At 37.1% G+C, this 22,744-nt stretch overlaps 1 protein-coding gene across 1 annotated transcript in view; it reads left to right on the top strand.

Annotated features, from left to right (window-relative positions):
- The window catches only part of TBC1D5 (TBC1 domain family, member 5), a 519,410-nt gene that overhangs the window by 263,730 nt on the left and 232,936 nt on the right, over positions 1-22,744 (top strand). Inside the window, exons 12-13 of the mRNA XM_006874244.1 lie at positions 2,804-2,946; positions 18,123-18,229. Of these exons, the coding sequence (XP_006874306.1) occupies positions 2,804-2,946; positions 18,123-18,229 (250 nt within the window). The remainder of the gene's footprint in view (positions 1-2,803; positions 2,947-18,122; positions 18,230-22,744) is intronic.

Below are 22,744 nucleotides of genomic sequence, written 5' to 3'. Positions count from 1 at the left end.
AAATCCAATTGGGATAAAAGGATTAAATTATTGATAAGGGTATTGTTGGTCCCAAAGCATTCGGTTAGTCATAGAGTACATCTTAAATATTCTGAGAATTTGGCCTTAATTTTCCTGTAATTACATATAAAATAGGGGAAACTGTATTTTGCTTTAGTACAATAATCTTGAATATAAAACTTATTAACAGTCTTCTGTGAAAGAAACACGATAAGCATTAAAAAATTTTTTTTTCTTATGTGTTTATGGGTTTTTGTTTTTCTTCCTGAAATGATCTTGTAGGGCCACTACCAAGATCAGTGCATGTAATTTCCAATTTAGCAACACTTGTGCTTCATGGTAGCATGAAAGGTGGCTTGACAGTACTTTTAACAAGACCTTGGTCAATGCATAGCACATGTACCAAAGTGCATATAGCTCTTTGCAAAGAACCTTCTGTGTATTCTCCCTCTGTCTCTCTAACACACACACACATACACACAGTCGGGCCCTAGTTCTTTTCCTGGATTTATTTACCAGAGTACTTGGCCAGGTGAAACTTTAAGAATGAAGCTGCACATCATAGATGACAGATAAAGTACAAAAGTATTGAAAACTTACATTCTGTCCAGATCTGAAGGTGTTAAGTATGTGAATCATTTGACATAGAAATAAAAGATCTGCTACATTTTGTTCAGTGTAGGTGATTAGATGCCTGCGTTCCCCTTCCTGCCAGGGCTGCAGTAAAGATTGCTGCAGGTATGCACCTACAGCATCATTTTTAAAGCTAAACTAACATAATCCCAATCATAATGGAGGTTACAAGAAAAGGAGCAAAGTTTGAGCAATAGCTGGGCAGTTTATTGTAAAAATAATAGGCGTGCAAATTATTTCTATAAAAATAAGCTGTTTTTATCATGTTCTTCTCTGGAATCACTGTCTGTGATGAAACCAAAGATGTATTTGTCCATAGGAAAATCAGAGGGATTTGAGCTGTGTTTGTGTATTAACCTTCAGCAGATATTGTTATTCATTGATAGATTTTTCTTTCAGTTGTTCCAACAAATAACTCTAAATAACCATTCTGTTTTAGTTAAGAAGTGCAGGTCAATTAAAAGTCCTCTTAAACAGGTACCCAAATGGTTCGACCCATGTACTTTTTTGCTCCCCTGACACTATTTGCAAGACCAATGAGTTCTTTGTAATTAAGAAGTGCAATCTGTTAAATGTAGAGATGTTTTTATTCTTCTAAGAACAATAAATGTTAGCATTTTTAATATGAAGGAATTTGTAGCATGTACAAAAGTACTGTTTTCTCCTAAGCCACAAAAGTACGGGCATATCGGATCAAAAAAACAAGTGTATGTGTTCTTAGTCACCCCTTGTATTAGTAGTAGGGCAAGAATTGAACAGTAGATTAAAATTGCAAAATTTAATGTAGCAATTATAAAAAAAATCTTACTTAGACATTGTTTCAGAAAAATTGAATAACATAAAATTGAGTTGAAAATGCAACCTAATTTTTCTAAAAATTATTTTGCTATCATCAATAAAATAATTTAAACCCTTGATTACATGGTTCCTAGTAGGCTGTGATACACATGTATGAATATATACTTTTTTGTCACAGCTCTCTTGATTCTGCCTTAAATGTCATTCTTCCTAAAAAAAATGTTTGGAATTTTTTTCTCTGGCCTTGCTTTAACCTCACAGATGGTTATTTTGGTTTCAAATTTTGCAAAGAAACCAAGAATATCTCAACTAATGGCTAAAGATACTCAACTAATATTTAAAGGTATCTCAGCATTTTTAAAGATACTCAGAATGTCAAATTTTTTATTGTGTGCTGTGTGCCAGGAACATATAGAATGCTTTCTTGAGTTCCTAAAGAAAGACTTAAGTAAGGAAATTCTAACCATGTTATATAAAATTGGAAGTAAATAGATACAAATATTTCAGAATTCTTTTAATTAAAAGGTTAGCTATAAATAGGTTGATTACATTTATTGAAAGTCTGAAGTGTCACAATTTAAAATATGTAATTATAGGACTACCTTGTTTAGTATTCTCATTAGCTGTCTGTGCTTGTTTTGTGACATAGGTAACTATTTTCCTGACCATGGAAGTGAAGTATGTTTTTGAAAAGCATCATTAGAGAGATTGTCTCTCTAGTCTAGGATATTCTAAAGCTAAATGTTAAATATCACTGTATTTTTAGTTTGAAAATAAATGACTACATGTGACAAAAATAACTATCTATATTTTGTCCCCTCTCCTATCCCCTCCCTTTAACTAAAAATGAAGCTTTTAAATAGGAATGAAATGTGTGAATCCAGTTTTCTAAGTTTGACTATAGTGATTTGTCTGCTAAACTTTGCAAAAGGCCAGTTAACAATAACAACAAGGACAAAAGCGCTACATAAACATGCCTTTAGAATGGGGATCATGAAATTTAGGTAGTTTGCATGTTTAAGCCATAACAACATGTAAAAGGCATCTACCAGACGGCTATACAATCACTTTCTCTACATCCTTTTCACAGTTATGATTCATACTAAATAGCAAAGGTTTATTTCCTTTTCTGGGATCAAATCTGTGTTTTATACATACAGAAGAAAGTTTAATAATTGTATCTTAATTGTAGAATTATAAAATTATCTTAAAGCTTAAAATTCAGGATTTTATTGTACTCTATTTTTATATGTATCAGTTATCTGAATTGCCTTTTTTTTTTTTTTTTTTTACAGTTACATGAGCAACTGATTACTCTTTAAATCTCTCTCAAAAGAACAATCTTCTGGATTTCTGTTTTGTTTCTCTTCAGGCGGTGGGTGCGGCTGCTGTTTGGACGAGAATTTCCTCTGCAGGACCTTCTGGTGGTCTGGGATGCCTTGTTTGCCGACGGCCTCAGCTTGAGCTTAGTCGACTATATCTTCATAGCCATGTTACTGTACATCAGAGATGCTTGTGAGTTTTAATGACCTTGCCTACATTTAAATAGGTGCACCTAACTGTTTTAGTGTCTTACCTTTTGAATATTTTTTGTCTTTTATTTTCTGATTTATGTACACTTAAATATTTGTAGTAGGCAATGTATTGAAACTTAAAAGGAACATCTTTTTTATTAGTTAGTCATGTACATATTTGAAAATATGGGTGGTTTTCTCCTGAGAAAATTGGGATAGCCTTCAGAGCCATTTTTCTAAAGACTTTTACTCCAGCTTTAATCTCCTCATTATCCACATTTGTGAAGCACACATCTGAAAGCCAGTATTTCAGATATGTTTAGAGCTCCACCTTCTGACAGGTAGGGAATATTCAGGGATATTTACCAGGAAAATAGAACTGTGTTTGTAATATCAACACTTTTACAAATAAAAAATAAAAATTTAATTCAAAGAAGATGTAGTTACCAAGTATATTGTAGCAAAATAGATTTCTCAGTAAGTTGCCTATTTGTAATGTATTCTCATCTTTTTCAATGCCAAGAAAGCCAGTTCGTAACCCTCTGAATAATCTGACAGTCCTCAGCTTGAAGAAAATATCAGAACGTGTTTTAAATTTTAAAATATGTCAGATCACTTTTCTTCTCAAAGAAATAGTCACAGTTCACAAAACAAGATTTGTAGGCCAAGATATAATTAGGAACGATTACGCCAAGTAATGTGTGATTTAATTAGGAGATGGAAAACTGTCGTACGAGTAGGACTTCATCAAAGGAACATCCATGATTTGGGGTCATTCATAATCTTTACTGTGGAATTGTTATTGGTTCTCTTATTCATTCATTGAATACCAAGTTATGCCAGATGCTCTTGCTGTGCCTCTGGTAACACTAATATTCTTCAAAATTTTATATTATACTTTTTTTAATTTCCAAAGATTGCTTAGAATTAAAAAGTGACAGGAGCAGCACATTTCATCCAAAAGTTGAATTTTGTTCTGTGCCTTGAAGGTCAGATAGTTTGGGTTTGACAGACAAAGTAAAATATTCCTTCTTTCTAAGCCAGAGCTAATCATTTAAGAACATGGAAATTAAAAATGAGACATCTGGGAAGTAGAGAAGAATATTTCAATACGTTTGATGGATTCTAGATTTGAGGATAGTCAGCACCAATCTCCCATTTTAAAGTTATATGTTCTCAAACATGCAAAGTGATTTAAAAAAAAAAAAAAAAAAAAGCAATGAGAAATGCCTTTTAAAGAAAAAAAAAATGCTTTTAGATAGATTTTTCACAAAACTGGCAAATCCCCCAACCATGAAATGAATTGTGATTTTCTGTAATCTTAAATAATTAAGACTTTCCTTTTCTCTTAAATTTGGTATGTCACAATGATACATGTTTTTAAAAATTTAAATAGTCTGCCTCCTATGCTGAAATCTAGTTTTTAAATTAATTTCATAAACTTGATACAGTTTTGACATTAAAAAAAAAAAAAAAGTTAAACATTGTAACTTTATAACACATATGGGCACTTGTGGAAAAATGTGGTTATGTGCCGTGGAGTCAGTTCCGACTCATAGCAACCCTGTATAGGGTTTCCAAGGCTGTAAATCTTTTCGGGAGCACTATGTTACCAAAACCCCTTAAATGAAGAGGTACTGAATCTGTTCATTTCAGCACTAAATCCAACTTACTTTTATCTACTTAGCTAAAACTATGGCAAGTGGATAAGATTTCCTAAGATAATGTTAAGTGCTTTCAAGTCAGTGCCAACTTATAGCGACCCTGTTAGGGTTACTGAAGAGCGGCTAGTGGGTTTGAACCACCAAACTTGCGGTCCAGGGCATTATCCTGCAGCACCACATCAGGACACCTTCCTAAGGTGGTGGTGGTGGTGGTGGTTATGTGCCGTGACTCATAGCGACCCTGTACAGGGTTTCTAAGGCTGTAAATCTTTACGGGAGCAGAAAGACTCATCTTTCTGTCATGAAACAGCTGGTAGTTTTGAACTGCTGACCTTGTGGTTTGCAGCCCGATTTGTAACCACTATGCTACCAGATAGACTATTTATTAGGGATTTTAAAAAACACTGTCTCCTGTCCTCAAAAAAATTGCCAACTCATAGGGAAAACTCCTGGTGTCGAGTTGTAAGATAAACACTGGAATGCTAATCACAAGATCGGTGGTTCAAACCTACCAGCTGCTCCTCGAAAACCCTACACAGACAGGGTATATGTGAGTCAGAATCAACTTGACTACACTTAACAACAATAGGGAAGACTGAATAATTAATCCCAACCTAAAGTATTTGGGCCCTGGTGTGGCATTGTACACTAAACACTGGACTGCAAACCACAAGGTCAGGAGTTCAAACCGAGCAGCTATTTGCAGAAACCCTATTCAGGATCGCTGTAAGTTGGAGCCCACTTGATAGCACTTAAGAACATCAACCAAGTATTCAGTGCTGTGGTTGAAATGTGGATAGGGTGCTATGAAATTTTAAAGGATGAGCATTGGGTACAACACTACCCCCCCACCTTGCCGTGAGTTATTGCAGAAGATGATATATGCATTGGCAGACTGATAAGAGGATCAGCATTCCAGGCAGAAGAAATGATCTAAAAAAGGGTCTATTTCTCAAAGCAGCTTAATAGGGGGAAGAGAGTACATGTTTGTGTGTCTATAAGCTATTTGGCATTTCATTTGTAAAGGGTAGAGGGAGAGAGTGACTAGCAGGTGATAAATTTTGTCGTGTCCTAAACTCTGATTTTGTGGGGCAGACACTGAAACCCTTTTGCAGTTAAATAACTGAACAATCATATGATTGAAATTAGATACCAGTATCTGAATCCCTGCACACTTTTTATTTTACCTTATTCACTACTGTTACCATCTCATATTTAATTCTTACCACATGTATTATTGCAATTTTTTAAGTATACCATGAACGGAGTTTTATTGTCTTTGAAAATAGTTCAATCAAGCAGCTATTATATTTACCTACTTAAAAGATTTCTTGGAGTCCTGGCATGGCGGTATAGGATAAGCACTGGAGTACTGACTGCAACTTCAGAGATTCAAACCCACTCTTCAATACCCTGAACAAGGTCTCTATGAATTGGAACCAACTTGACAACTTCTCAAGAAAAAACAGTAGAGAGCTCTGGTAGCGTAGTGGTTACGAATCGGGCTGCGAACCTTAAGGTCAGCGGTTCGAAACTACCAGCCGCTCCACGGGAGAAAGATGAGGCTTTCTACTCCCGTAAAGATTTACACCCTCGGAAACCCTGTACGGGGTCGCTATGAGTCGGAACCGACTTGACGGCACTTAACAACAACAACAACAACTCTTATAAATAGAAGCTTTTGATGAGGCATCAGAGAACTCCCAGCCTAAGTACCATGGTTAGAGGTGAAGAACGCCACCCCTGAGCCACAGGGCTAATGACACAATGGTTCCTGTTCTGTGGTTTTCCACTCCACATCACCTTTGCCAGCCCTCAAAGCCTACCTTGATTTAAGTTAAGTAAAGTTTCACTTCGGTAGTGGTGGTGGTGTGCTAGCGAATCGGTTACGACTTACAGCAACCCTGCGTAGGATTTCCAAGGCTGTAAATCTTTACAGGAGCAGAAGGGCCCATCTTTCTCCCACAGAGCAACTGGTGGATTCCAACTGCAGAACTTGCAGTTTAGCAGGGCTCCTTAACCGAAGTTCACATTGGTAAATAGAAAAATTGGGACATTATTTCTATAGAATTTTTAAATTAACCTTTGAAATGGTCACATAACTATACTTTTAATGAAACTTTTACTTTATTAAAGATACATAGTGTCCATTTCTAAACAGAATTGTTTTCAGACTTTTTATTCGAACCCAAAATACCTGTATTTTTTATGTGATTGTGAGAAATGCTATTTGCTGGATTGTGTGTATTAGTATTATATAGGCAGTCCCTAGATTATTATGAGATTATTTCCTAAATGTGTCTTTAAATCGAATTTGTCAGTAAATTGGAACAGGTGCATATACAGTTCTTATTTAGCCTTACGGGTGCTACAGGATAAGCAGTGGGCTACGGATCAGAAGGTCAGTGCTTCAAGTCCACCAGCCGATCCTCAGAAACCCTATACAGAGTTGCCATGAGTCAAAACTAACTCGACAGCACTTAAAATAGCAACATAGTGCATGAAAGGTGCCCAGGTGGTACAGTAGGACAAGTCCTGGACTACTCATCACAAGCTCGGCAGCTCTGTGGGAGAAAGACAGGAAGCTTTCTGCGTCTGTAAAGACTTACAGCATCGGAAACCCTTTACAGGATCACTGTGACTCAGAATCGACTTAATAACAATGGGTTTGGGTTTTGTTCTTTTTTGTACAAGAAGGATCCCCAGTTGCTAACCTACCAACCACTCTGGGGGAGAAAGTTGAGACAGTCTGCTTCCATAAAGATGTGTAGCTTCAGAAACCTAATGGAGCAGTTCTAGTGTGTTCTGCAGGGTCACAATGAATTGTGATCAACTGGACAGCCCTGAATGGGCAGGCTCGAGCCACAGAAGGCTCAAAGTCTTTCAATGATTTAAAGGCTACATGTGCAGGAATTGGAAGTGATTGTGACGAAGAATTTATTGTGAGTGGGAGCATGGTTCACTTGAGGATATAACTTATAACTTTATAAAGACACATACGAGTTGGCTGTTAAAGGACAAGTATGAATTATCCATAAATTGGACTTCCATAATCCAGGGACTTAACTGTATACAAAAAGAAAAGTCCGGAGATAAGAAGCAGTATGATTATCAAATCAAGAACTGTTCCTACTGTAAGAATTTATTAGCAGTCATATTCCTCTCACACTATTTTAAACTCACTCATTCTGTACTGTGATTCACTTATATGGTTCCTTCTTTGCTTGGCCTCACCTAATTAGATCTTGTTCCTGTTTTTTTGGGATAGGGCAAAGTTATTCCATCCCTCATTGATCTCCCACTTTTGCAGTTGTATAAGATTGTAATAAAAACCACTCTCAATAAGGTATTTAATTATAGTCTTACTGTACCTTGTTCTTCAAGCTATGCATGTTAGTCTGATCTCAAGTAGATTGTAAACTCTCTCAACACTACAGCACCATGTTCTAATTCTTCTATCTCCCAGAAAACATAAAGCTCTTCAAGTGCTCAGTTAACATTTGGAGTGATCCAAGGCCGAAGTGTTTAACTAGAGAGAAGCCTGGGTGAGTGTAGATTTGTGAACAATGATCAATAGGAAGACCTGTACCATTCTGGCTGTTAAAATAGCAATTCAAATAGGTAGCAATTTTTTAAAATATGTTTTTCAACATGGCTTTTTCAAAGAAAGCTTGTTTACTCTGTACATTAAGTGTCTAAAAATTTCACATCTTTTTTATTGATTTAAATTTTTATTTTGTTTCTAACTGGTATCAAAGAAAAACATTTTCTCTCATTTACAATGTAACATACCTTTTATTTGTCTTGTAAATTGTATTAATAGCTAAAACACTATAATTTAATCCATTTAACAATACATTTTTTCTAACCAGGACATATTATTCAAATGTTTATTGTCTTTTTAAAATTTACTTTCTCCCTGAACATTTTGTAAATGGAAAAGTTTTCTTCTTGGCACTTCTAACTACTCCCCACCTTGTTGGGGTTTTTTTGTTGTTGTTGTTGTTGTTGTTTTCAGCCAGGATAAACAAGTTACAGCCTAATAATTTCCCTCAGTTTCTATATAGGTTTCTTCAGCTGGTTCCTGTGCTATCTGTCTATCTTGCGTTTTATCTTTATGTGACTTAGTTGTTTCTTGTGATTTCATTTGAGATCTCTGCTTGCTTTTCAGCTATTACCTGTCTGTCTGCCAGTGTTTCCATCTGTCTTACCATAGAATTGCTGTTTCTCAATTTTCTTGTTTAAAAGCGTGTTCTACATAATCCTGATATCAAAATGCAGTTTATTTGAACTGCTGATTGAATTTATTTGTGTTTTCTGGAGGAGCTTCACCCAACCTTAGTCGGTAGAAATAACCATGTGGTAGTGTGTCACTAAGCTTTTGATCACAGCACACAATAAAGTCTTATTTTTGAAAGAATCCTTAAGTACATCCTGAATTCCCTCTTACGCATCAACTGTTACTATTATTTTGACAACTCTTTCAGATTTGGACACTAATGTAACCTTTTTACTTACAAACAGCATTTTTAATACTTTGCATTTTAGTCGATATTTTAAAATTTTCTCAACAGAGGCTGATATACCATAATAGTGTGTTGTCTATTTCTCCCTTCTAGTCTTGAAAGTAAATTCAGCTTATACAGTTACAGGAATAGAAAAGTGAAAGAGGAAGTTATTATCCTACTATAGTTCTCTTCTGTGTTCAATATGAATACTTGCTATCCTGCTATACTGGCCTCCTATCATGGGGACGAGATGGTCTTATCTCCTAGTACCATTATCTTACCTCATCCATCTTTCCATGTTCTTGCGTTTAACCTATATTTTCCCAGTTTTATATGCCCTCAAAATTAATACACAGTGGATCCAGAAACTCTAGGACAGCTTTTACAGGAAAAAGTCAGCAAAATTCCATGTATCACTGGAATCTTACCCGGGAATACTCAAGATTCCATGTCCTTCCACCTGTTGCTGCCAAATGACATTGCAGATTGCCCTGCTAGCAAATTAGGGTCCTTCTCTGATGATTAGCGAAAGGGAGATGATGCTTTTTGACAACTGCATTCCAGGCTTCTCTCCACCTCCACTGACTGCATTCCAGGCTTCTCTCCACCTCCATTTTTCTTCCCCTTCTGTTCACCTGCCCCAGCGACGAGATAGCAATGTAGAGAAGTGATTAAAGATATCGGGTAAGTATGGTGGATTGTAATCCTACATTCACTTAGAGTGCCCCTGAAATCCCAGGAAAGTATCAGAAGCTCAAAAAGCACAAATAATAGAAAAGGGTATTATAGCAGTTTTAGAGGGTTGAAAACAAATGAATGAGTGACAATTGATTTAACAGATCTAAGAAAGTTAAATTACCCAAACTTGATAGTATAAAAAGCTAACCCAGAAAGTTCCTAAAAGTGTAGACATTGGTAACAGTAACCATTTGTTGTTGTTGAGTGCCGTGGACTCGGTTCTGACCCATAGGGTTTCCGAGGCTGTAAATCTTTACGGGAGCAGAAAGCCTCATCTTTCTCCCATGGAGCGGCTGGTAGCTTCAAACTGCTGACCGTAAGGTTCACAGCCCGATTCGTAACCACTACAAATTCGAAACACTAGTAGGAAACTGTTACTGGGGATTACCAACTCCCAATATCCAGAGATAATTCTCTGGAGAGAGTGAAATGGAAGAACTGTGGACTTGGGAATCAAGAAGAATTTTTTAAATACTGGGCACTTGGACTTCTTTACCATATCAGCTCCCAGGACACTGACATATGACGGCCCAATATAGACATACCCGGATTGTTGTTGCTGTTGTTAATTGCTGTTGGATCAGTTCCGACTCATAGATACCCTGTGTAGTGTTTCCGAGGAGCAACTGGTGAGATTGACCCACTAACCTTGAAGTTCAATCTCACCAGCCTGGTGTGGCTCTGTGGCATAAAGTGCGGAACCGCAAGGTCAGTTTGAGCCCCAAAGTCGGCGGTTCAGACTCACCTGTCACTTCTTGGAAACCCTGTGCAGAGTCGCTATGTGTTGGAACCGACGCAACAGCCGTGTGTGTGTGTGTGTGTGTGAGTGTATATGGTGGTGGTATGCTATAGAGTCTGTTCTGACTCATACCTACTGTGCACATGGTTTCTGAGACTGTAAATCTTTACCGAAACAGAAAGCCTAATCTTTCTTCTTTGGAGTGGCTTGTGGTTTCAAATTGCGAACCTTGAGGTTAGCAGCCTGACTTGTAACCACTATACTACCAGAGCTCCTTATAGATATATAATGTGTATAGATGTGTGTGTTGCTGCTGTTAAGCACCATTGAATCAGTTCTGAGTCAGAGTGACCCTGTATAGTGTTTTTGAGGCTTTTAAATCTTCAGAAGCAGAAGGTCTTATCTTTCTCCCTTGGAGTGACTGGTGAGCTCAAACTGCCAACCTGTGGCTCCCAGGCCAGTGCTTATCTTATGGAGCCACTGCACTCCGCATATATACACACCCTCTCACACACACACATGTAGAACATGAGCACTGTGTGGGAAAAAGCTGAGACTTTCTGCTCCCATAAAGATTTATAGCCTCAGAAACTCTAGGCAGGGTTGCTATGAGTTGGAATTGACTCTAGCAGTGGATTTGTCTATAGAATAAGCACTACTGACCACAAGATTCGTGGTCCAAATCCACCAGCCGCTCCTCAGAAATCCAAACTGGGTTGCTGTGAGTCAGAACTGACTCCATGACTCTTACCAACAACATATTCTGTAGTAGCCAGCCTTATCAATTAGTATTATAAATTCATTAATACTTGGATTGATAATATATTTTCTACTGTGTTCTTTTATATATATAAAAAAAAACAAAAAACGCAAGACCTAAAATGTAATCTCATATAAAGATATATCCATTTTTTTTCCTGCAATTTCTGCCTACTCTATTCCTGGACCTCTCTCTCTTATTTCAGGTATTCATCTTCTCTCTTCTGTAGTATTGCCAAGATCTCTTCCCTTCCCATCCCTCCTTTCCTTTCTCTTCCTGATCTTCCTGTGCCAATGTCCTTCTTTCTGAACTGCATGTCTGATCACACGTTACTTAAAATCCTTAAGTGAATACCAATAGAGTAAAATCTGAACTGCATCCCCTGCATGCAAGTAAGATCGCCACCTACCTTTCTCACCCCATCCATAGGAACACCCACTACCCTGCCCTCTATGTGCTTCTGTACACTGCTGACTGATGCCCTTGTTGACCTCACAGTTTTTCTGTTCTAGGGGTTGTAATGGACTTTATTATATACCATTATTGTCAATTCTGTTCTGTGTTGCAGTTAATTTCCACTGAACTTATAAAAAGAAAACTCAGATTGCATATTCTTTTGATGTCTTTAGTACCTCTCTCAGTATTTAGGGAGAAAATAGTATTTAATAAATGTTTACTGAATGAATGAATGAATATACAAAGTCTAACAAAAGAAAATGGACATTAATACTTCTTAAGTAGTTTGTATACCTCAGTGATTTCTACTGACCACCTGTAATTCTGAGTAAAGCATTACACTGTGCACAGTGATTTAAGAGAAGCAAACACTATGGATCAGTCTTACTATTTTTTTTTCCCCTAAATCTCAATAGCCACTGTTATGGATTGAATTGTGCACACACACACACACTCATTATTTATTGAAATATAGACCCCCTATAACTATAGATGTGATCCAGTTTGGAAATAATGTATTTGTTATGTTAGTGATGTCATGCCAGAGTAGATTGGGTCCTAAACTTAATCATTTATGAGTTATAAAACCTAATCACTTCTGAGTTACTCTCAGGAACACAGATTCTAAGGAATGCCAAGGAACTCAAAGGCACTCCCAGGGCTGTCTACTAGGAAGGACCCTCTCCTTGAGTCAATTTGGGACATTAAAGTCAATTCTTATGAGTGTTCAGAAAAAATGGAGAGCTGAGGAAAATTGTCACATTAACAGAATGTCAATAGAAATGTAAGCATTAAATATATTTCTAGTGAGACTTTTAAAGGAAATGATGAACATAGTATTGGACACTGGAGGAAAAGTGATCCTTTTTATAAAGTGGCAAAAACTTGTCTGAATCATGTTTTGTGGAAGACAGAGGTTGTAAGTGATAAAATTTTATGAGTTTTGTAAGTGAAATTTTAAAGATTTGGTGTAATTTCTCTTCTGTCAATAAGACTGAAAGGATAGATACAGGATGAAATGAAGGAAAATAGTTGACTTACTGGCATTCTACAGGCAGGAAACAGGCCAGTGGAGCTACTGGATTGTGAACATCTGTTGTGCTCCCAGAAAAGGAAAGGACAATCCTGGGAGCAGTTCAAAGGTCTGTGTAACTATCAAAAGGAACACCTAGGGAAGGAGACTAGGGTCACTGCTTCCTCAGCTTCAGAGGGTGTCAGCACCAGAGGGTGATTTCAAGGAGAGAGCACCACTTCAGTTCTTTCTGGTGGGCTTCTGTTCTGGTATACCAGAAGAATGTTCCTCCCCACAGGCCGAGGGGCCAGAGTCATCACCCTAGTGTGCCTGGAAATTTGACTGGCTGCCCGCACCAAGGGAACCTCTGTGCAGAATCTGGAGAGTGTGGTCACTGCCCAGAGTCCAGAGGCTGAGGCCATTACCCAAAAGTGTCTGGAAAACAGCGAGTTACTTTCATTGAGCGCTAATGAAGCCTGCTAAGTTTGGGATACTTGTGACCCCTTCATTCTCTCCAGTTCCTCCCATTTGGAATGGAAGTGCCTTCTTTATGTATGGGTCACTGTTGTAGTTTAGAAGCCAGATAACTTGTGTTTGGGGTGCTGCAGGTCCATAGCTGAAAGGAATTTTGCCCCAGAATGGAACACATTCAAAGTTTTATTTACACTTGATTTAGATGTTTTTAAAGATGCGATTTTGAAAATAGATTTGATGCTGGAATTGGTAGAGACTTTTTGTGATGATGTGATATAATGAATGTGTTTTGCATATGGGAAGGACATGAATTTTGGGCTAAAGTTTGGAAGGTTGTGGAAGGAATTGTGCTCTTCCAAAACATGCATTTAAGTCCTGGCCTCTGTGACTCTGAATGTGATCCTGTTTGGAAATAGGGTTTCTTCTTTTGTTGTATTAATGAAATCACGTGGTGCAGGGTGGACCCATAACCTAATCTGAGATATACAAAGAGCAGAATAAATACAAACACACACTAGTGGAAGACTGACTTCACAGAATTGATGATAATACTTTCCTAACAGTGGCACTGAGTGGATTCATAGACTGTAAAATATATGGCATGTTGCTGGACATATTATAGGTGCTTAGTAAGTGGGAGTTTCAATTATACTTATGTTAATTAAAAGAAATTTGAATTTAGTTTTGCGTTCTGTGATAGTTCTCAGTTCATTTTGCTCCCATGACAGAGTGCATCTCAATATGCAATTAAATAAATTTGGGGGGTGGAAAGTATTTAAAAGTGTTGCAATTTGCAAAGTGTACATGTTGTTGTTACGTGCCTTCAAGTCAGTTCCAACCCATAGCGACCCTGTATAGGATTTCCAAGGAGCAGTTGGTGACTTCACAGTTCAAACCCACTTTGCAGTCCAGTGCATTAACCCACAGTGCCATACGTACTTGATTACAAATACATATACGTACTTGATTACAAATGCGGGTAGATATCAAAATTTGGGTTTTTTTCAATCTTTCATTTTAATTTTTTTCCATATCATTGCTCTGCAATGAAGAAGCAGTATTGCAGACTAACTTTCCATGTTCAAGGAAAATTTGCTGTAGTTATCAAAAATACATTCAGTCAGATCCCTGCTACTCTTGTTTTTAAATGAGATTTTTTTTAAGTTTCATTTTACCAACTCTTAATTGGGCATAATTATTAAAAGGGAATTTTGATGTTTTTCTTGTTCCATCAATTCCTGGTGCCTTATTCTTTGCCAGTAACTTCAATGTACCTTGGACTTCTTCTTTCAGTATCATTGGCTCTTGATCATATGCTACCTCTTGAAATGGTTGAACACCAACCATTTCCTTTTGGTACAATGACTTTGTGTATTCCTTCCATCTTCTTTTTATGCTTTCTGCATCATTCAATAATTTGCCCAGAGAATCCTTCAATAACGAAAGTCGAGGCTTGAATTTTTTCATGTTTCCTCAGCATGAGAAATGCTGAGCATGTTCCATATAGGGTTTACAAGGCTTTAAATCTTTGCAGGAGCAGAAAGCGTCATCTTTCTCTCATGGAGCGACTGACTTGAACCACAGACCTTGTGTTTCGCAGTCCATTGCTTATTATGCAGAGCCACTGTGCTCCATTATATCTGTATATCTATCTGGGTATTTGACATTTAACAGATGCTCAGGAAATGTTCATTGCACTTGATGATTCAATAGATGGATCGATGGATGGTTGGGAGGGAAGAAAGAAGGAAGGAGAATACAAATATTTTATTTAGCTTCTCTTATGTATTTTATAGGAGCTTTAGTAGCAGAGTGGGCTTCCTGTTGGGCTGCTAACTGAGAGGTCAGCAATTCAAACCCATCATCTGTTCTTCAGGCAAAAGATGAGATTTTCTACTTGAATAAAGATTGATAGCCTAGGAAACCCTATACAGGGTCCCTATGAGTCGGAACCAGTTGGTTGGCACAAAACAACAACAACAGAGATATAATCCTGAATGATTCTTAGATCTTGACTTTATTAACTAAAGTGTAGACTTTTACTGCAACAATGTTGTTGTTGTTATGTGCCATGGAGTTGGTTCCAACTCATAGCGACCCTGTACAGGGTTTCCGAGGCTGTGAATCTTTACGTAAGCAGAAAGCCTCATCTTTCTCCCACGGAGCAGCTGTTAGTTTCAAACAGCTGACCTTGTGGTTCACAGCCCGATTCGTAACCACTACGCTACCAGATCTCCTTACTGCAACAATATATTTTATAATTTCTGGATTCAATTTGTCAAGTTGTAGTAATATAGCGTTGTTGTTCTTGTCTCTCCAAATAAATACCTATCCATACCAGTCTGTGCTAGAAACTGGGTTGTGCTGATCTTCCTGACCACTTAAAATTATTGCACAGGAATAATAATAGCAATCAACTTTACTGTTTATTATAATTGGTAGCATACATTATCTCATTTGATTTTCAGAATGGTACCTTTCAAAACGAAGCTATGCATTCAAGCACAAAACTAGACTTAGGAGATTCAAATCAAGCGCCAACACCAAATCACTGTGTGATTTAGGGAAGTGACTTCATATCTCCATGTATCAATTTTCTCATCAGTAAAACAGGAATGATTGAATGTTCCTTATAACAAGGTTGTCATAAAACTAAATGAAATAACACGGGTAAAGTTCTTAGCATGGGCTCTGGTCACAGTAAGCCTTCAATAATTCACTATTATCTTAATGTATAGTAATAGCTGATGGTATTGCTACATAATTTGCCCTTCTGTATTTGGAGCTTCTTATGGGCAGTTTTGTTCATCTCCACATCTCCTCCTATCTTTGAACCTGTCATGGATTAGATACTCAATAAATGATGATTGGAATCAATGAGGTAAACTTTTAAATCAGAAAGTTGTTTTCCAAATAACTAAACTTAAGTTCAAAAAAGTACCCTTTGACCAACTGCTGTGAATCAATCACATACGAGGTTTATGACATATAATCTTCAGGCAACCGTCTGAAAGGTTCAAGTGGGTTCCCCAACATTCACATCTACATCTTTGAGCCCTAAGCTCAGAACCCTTTCCACATAACTCTCTTGCCTCTCATACAAAATATACATGATCATTTTTCTGGGTCAGATACTAATATATAATCATTATAGCATTTGGGGAAATAAGTTATAAGATTAATTGATTATCTAGGGTTTATTTACTTGTTAGATCTCAAAGAAAATTGTCCTTGAACACATACTATTTTTCTGTGCCCTCACTTTTTTCATTCTGAAGAGAAAAGGACAACAGGTAACTAAATGTGAGCATGAAAAAATGAACAAATAAGAAAAGAAGAGTTTGAACAAATATAGAAAGGGTAGGATAAGTGAGTACTTTACAAATGAAAGCAGATGTATGAAATTACAAGCTGTCAGATCAGCAACGGAAATGAAGATGATAAAGTGGTTCCTTACATAGATTATAATTATTCATTTTGCCCAGTCCTGTCTCCTTTCCCTGTAATCCCCATGGGAAAGGGGGTGGGGGTGGGGAGCTACAGCAAGAAAACTGGTGCTTTCAACAGAGAAGAGAAAGAATTAAGAATCATTGTTGTCTTTGGTTCACAAACCATTTTGATTTTGTGATTTGTATCATTGTACTGAATCACAATCATTTTCCTGCATCAGATTTTTTCAACTAACCTTTCTGATTAATGACAAGGATTTATTTAGTTATGACCACAGGAAGTTGTCACTAGAAAGTTTCTTCATACTTAGTATTGTGCAGGCAGGCCGTGTAGCTCAAAAAACAAGCATTGCTAATGGGCCCAAGTGTGACAGTAGTGGCAGGTGGACTGCCAAGAAATGAAGTAGTTTACATAGACCCACCTCAAAAGATGCATTTAATAATTACACTCATCATTAAGTTGGTTTGAAAGAAAATTTAAATGACAGTCTAAGGAACACAGTTAGACTTATATATGAAGGTTTTGACATTTTCCTTCTAAGAAATGATGTACAGATATTCTGCCTAAATTCCTTGCTGCCTTTAAAAAACCAAAAATGGGAAGAAATGCTATTTTCTTCCATTTTGAATTATATCATATTTTTAATATGTGGCACTATGAGATAAAGCACTGGACTACAAAATCAAGCTCACCAGCTGCTCCTTGGAAACCCTACACAGGGTCGTTACGAGTTGGAACAGACTTGATGGTACTTAACACAACACACACACACACAGTGAATAAACATGGAGTCCTGGTGTGGCAATGTAGAAAAAGCATTGGATTGATAGCCTCAAAGTTGGCACTTCAAAGCCAAAAGCCGATCCTTGGAAACCCTATACAGGTTGCTATAGTTGGAACAAACTGAATCACACTACAGTAACACTCAGTAACAACAAAGGTGAATCAATACAGCATGTAAGTTTTGAAGCATAATAATTCAGGTAAATATTTTGAGAAGTTTTTAACTGTATTCTTCCCATTCATAATGTTTTTGTTACTAATATCTGAGCAGCAAAATGCGGGACATTAAAACACAGCCACATAAATAATGACAAATGTGCACCCTTCGGAGCATTCATATTGCAAGTGCACACACATATTTCTACCTGAGGCTCTTTCTCTCCAGACTCCCTCAGGATAACTGCTAGTTTATCAGATTGTAGCCAACAGTACAGTGTGCTGCTTCAAAGGACATTTAGTAGGAATTCCTTCTCCCTACTTCCTTTTATCTAATCAGTAGAATTACTGGTTTGCTTTCTTTGAATCTAAGTTGTTATTATCATAAAATATCTTAAACTGTATTGCTTCTGAATTATTTTTTCTCTCTTATTTAGTGATTTCTAGTAACTACCAGACCTGTCTTGGCCTTCTGATGCATTACCCACCCATGGGAGATGTGCACTCACTAATTCTGAAGGCTCTGTTCCTTCGAGACCCAAAGGTAAGCATTCCAAGTAGGATATACAGTTTTAACTGGTGACAGTTGGTTTCTCTGAATGACTCTTAAAATTCACAATGTTAAGCTTATAGAATTTGCCGCAAGCTTTTAAACCAAACTCCATATGCTTTGTTGACCAACTACTCAGCAGGCAAATTAAGTGGACACTGCCAGAAGAAACGAGTATCCGTCTCTTGTCCCTAAGATGGGTTGTTGTGCCCTCTTGTCTTCTTCACAACTCAACAAAATAGTTAACAACTGCCCATCTTACAACCACACTTCATTGCCATTTGTTGGAAATTGTCTCAGGGGATAACTTAGCAAAGTAGACCCTCAGGGCCATATGAAGGCTAGTTCTATAAAAATTTATGATATAATAAAGTACTAAATTCTTTCATCTTATGAATATTCATTTCTTATTTTGTGGCTATGGGTAACCTAGTAAGATAAAAGTTTAAATAGACTTTACTGTTGATTTCTCTATTTGAGCTTAAAGCATTTCACCAAAATTGGCTTTACACTTCAGAGCAAAAGTGTGCTCTTTTACAACTAATGTTATATTTCTTGAAAATAAGAACATTTAAAGATCTAAAAAAATCTGTGAATCATTTCTACTTTTGAGCCAAACAAAAATATTGGATGAAGTGTGAGAGAGAAAGCTTCAAACAGAAGTATGAGAATGCCAGGCATTGGATGGTAATCCCAGCCTTTGGCTTTTTGGCAGACCTCCCAACAGTCAAGTTGGCAGTTGTCGAACTGCCTTTGAGTGAATCTGTCTGTTGATTATATTGCCAAGTTCTGTCTGATCAACTTGGTCCTCCAAGTTCAACGTCAATTTTGAATTTGAAGGATTTCTGCCCTTTCCTTAGTTGTTACCTTCAACATTTGAGTATATGTATACCTGTTCTTTAATTGTTACAAAATATATTCCCTTATGCCTATATTCATTTTCTTTAGAAATATGCACATTTACAGTATTTAGCTTACGTAGAACAATTTTACTAAGCATCATAATTTCTTCTGTTTTTTTACGGGGCAGGAGGGGTACATTTTTGTTCTGTTTTGTATAGTTATTTATTTTTTGGAAAGTTTAGTTAGTCTGACTATAGAGAACAAAAGTCCTGTTTTTATATTTTTTGTACATAAATCTGTGTGTAGGTGTATATGTGTTTTTTAGAAAAAATAGCCAAGACTAAGAAGAATCTGTGAGAAGAAGAAAGTATGAGATTTCTAGTCAATGAAGTACTTGAGCTTTGGTCTGGAAATTTTAGGAAAATTTTATGAGCTTAATATTAGGAATTTCTGGAATTATAACAAAGGGGGTTGTTAGTTTGAAATTTTTACTTGTATGGTCTGTTTGTTTTAATTAAATAGAGATACCAATATGTTATCTAAACCTATAAATCCTCGTAATTTTTCTGTACTAAATATGGTTGATCTTCTATTCCTACAAATCACTCACTCATCTAGTTGCAAAATTCTGTATACTAAGTCCATCAATGTTGTTATAGAAATCTAAATGCCCTATTATGTTAGTATGACTTTAATAGAGTACTTTTTATAGAGAAGTGTACATAATATAAAAGTATAATGATGCAAATCCTATAGCATTAGAGACGATTAGGAAACTGGAAAAAATGTGTATGCTTAAAGAAAATAAAATAATAGTAGCATAAATGTCTTAAAAAAAGAATTCTTCATCTTTTCAAACATAATCTTCCCAAGTAAAACTTGATCAAGATAATGATCCAAAATCCTGATATTTGTGACACATAAGACATTGGATGTAAGGGAAGTCATGTTTAAAAGTTTCCTTCAGAACAAGTTTCTGGAATGACGATATCTATTGGAAAAGCAAAGAACACTGTTATTGTCTTTCAGATGACTAATTCAGCAAAGTGATAGTCATAGTTAATTGTATATCATCGGTGACACATTGACATCATTTATGAAATGTCGGGCAAGAACTAAAGTCACTTGGCACTTGTGCCAATATCCATAGCAGTGTAGGAATTGAGACTCTGGGTCAAGGCTGGGCTGCACCACCTCCCATCTTTGCAATTTGGAGAAATTCATGCTTGCTGAGTAGTATTGTCCTTTTGTAACATTTGGAAGTTAAATTAAATTCTGGTGATATACCCAGTCAGCACACCCTTTGTCCATAAAGGACTGACTTTCTAATGAACTAACAAGATCCAAACTAAAAAGATACAACTGTTGGAAAAAGAAATTCAGTATGTTAATCTGTACTGTAGAAATCCACAAGTGGACAGAGTTTTCAGTCTGGTTATATTCATTATTGAAAAGACCATTCATGTTTAGGGTAAAAAAGAGAGGGAAAGATGGCACTAATAACCCAACTCCTGTTTCCTAGAACTCCAGACAACAGAGTGTTTTAGATAGTTTCTGTGTATTAACAACAATAATCAAGGTATTTTGAGCTCTCAGAAGTGCATTGTCAACCTTTAGGAAAGCACTTTGTCCTACCACCATCCCTAAAACCCAGTGGAGATTGCTCAGTTTGAAAACACAGACTCAGCACATACAGCTTGAGACACTGTGCTCTGATTGTTTTATATCAGAGGACATTTTTACTGTGGAAAGATTTCTCATTTGAACAAACTGAAATAAATGGGTCTTTTAACTATGATAGTAGGATCATTTTTCTCCACAGTTTTCTAAACACTTTGACATACTTCATTTGTTCCTCACAACAGCCCCATAAGGTAAGCAGAGTAGGTTATCTTTCCACACCCTTTTTTAAGGTTATGTGGCTTTGCCAGGGTCAAAAAAGGATAAAAACTTCCAAGTAGTACTATAACTAGAGTAACTCTCTGGCCCCCATAGCTGCTCTTTGTTATTAAGTCATCAAGTCAATTCCGACCCATAGCAACCCTGTACAGGGTTTCCAAGGAGCAGCTGGTGGATTTGAAACACCGACCTTGTGGTTGGCAGTCCAGTGCTGATCCTACAGTGCCACACCGAAGTCCTGTCCTCCTCTAAAATCCAAAGCATCCATTCTACTTTTCCTGGAAACAATCCCCAGGCTCAGATAGCATGTGCCTTTCCCTTTGAGTCCCTACTAGTACCATCCTGGTTTCCGTCAAGTCAGTTGTGATTCATAGAAACCCTATATGGGTAAGAATAGAACTGTGCTCCAGTGGCTGTGAACTTTGTGAAGAAGATTGCCAGATCTTTCTTTCGAGGCACCACTGGGTCGATTCAAACTTCCAACCTTTTGATACGCAGCTGAACAAAAATCTTGTATTTCAGCTCTTTGTGTATTCGTTTTGCTAGTCATTGTTTCTCAGGACCAGATCATGGTTTTTTTGTTGTTGTTCTTTTTAGCAATTTGTTTTGTGCTCTCTATATGAATACTGTTAAGAAAATAAAGGTAGAATTGAATTCTGACTCAAACACTAACCGTCTTTCCAGTGTACTACACTGAGACGTTCTGTTCCTACAGTGATTTACAGCCTCAGAATCCCTGTACAGAGTCACTATGAGTCAGAACCAACTCAACAGCACTTAGCAACAATACACTTACTCAACCCTAGCCAAGTACAAATTGATCAGCTGTCATTCTTATCAAGGGGACAGTGTATGACAAGTGCTTCCAGGCCTGCCCATCACTTGTCAGACGCTGGGCCTAAAGCTGAAGAACCCAGCGCAGTGCCTGGAGTCTGGGCACAATGGCCTTTTTTTTCTTCGAGTTTTACTAGTTTGAAGAGTTGGTTGTTAGCCCTATCGCTGGCAAATGTCTCACGCTAGGATGATTCTTACAATTCTGGAGGAAACCATGAACAAATGCATGAATTTTTGGGTGAGTTTTTTTTTTTCCTTGGGGCTTCTACTCATATTGGAGTCCTGGTGTGGCGCAGTGGGTTAATGCGCTGAACTGCAAACTGTAAGGTTGATGGTTCAAGCTCACCAGCCGCTCCTTGGAAACCCTTTACCAGGGTCGTTGTGGATTGGAATGAGGTCACTTAACAACAACAAGAACAATTCTTATCAAGGACTCCTGGTGTGGCACTGTAGGATCAGCACTGGACTTCAAACTACAAGTTTGGCAGTTCAAACCCACCAGCTGCTCATTTGAAACCCTATATAGGGTTGCTATGAGTCAGAACTGACTTGATGGCACTTAACAACAGCAACAATTCTTATCAAGACAGTTAAAGGACATTTAGTTCCATAATTTCCTGTGTCAGAGTTAGTAAAAACTTATTACCTTCAAATATTATAGAATGACGAATAATAATATAGATAATATACTTCATTTATCTAGATGATTATTCAGAATTTCATAACTGAAAAAAACCTAGAGATCATCTAATGTAGCCTCCTTCTTTCATAGACGAGCAACCTGAGGATCTAGGTGAAAATGAGAGATTGTATTTGTCAATAGCAGAACCAGCAATTAAACACAGCTCTTTAGACTACCCCTCCACACAAGGAAATTTAACACAGCTCTTTAGACTACCCCTCCACACAAGGAAATTTAACACAGCTCTTTAG

The sequence above is a fragment of the Chrysochloris asiatica genome, unplaced genomic scaffold (genome assembly GCF_000296735.1).
Source record: "Chrysochloris asiatica unplaced genomic scaffold, ChrAsi1.0 scaffold00267, whole genome shotgun sequence".
Taxonomy (NCBI): Eukaryota; Metazoa; Chordata; class Mammalia; order Afrosoricida; family Chrysochloridae; genus Chrysochloris; species Chrysochloris asiatica.
Note: the sequence above shows the minus strand (reverse complement) of the source record. Positions and strands in the feature narration are given on the sequence as shown.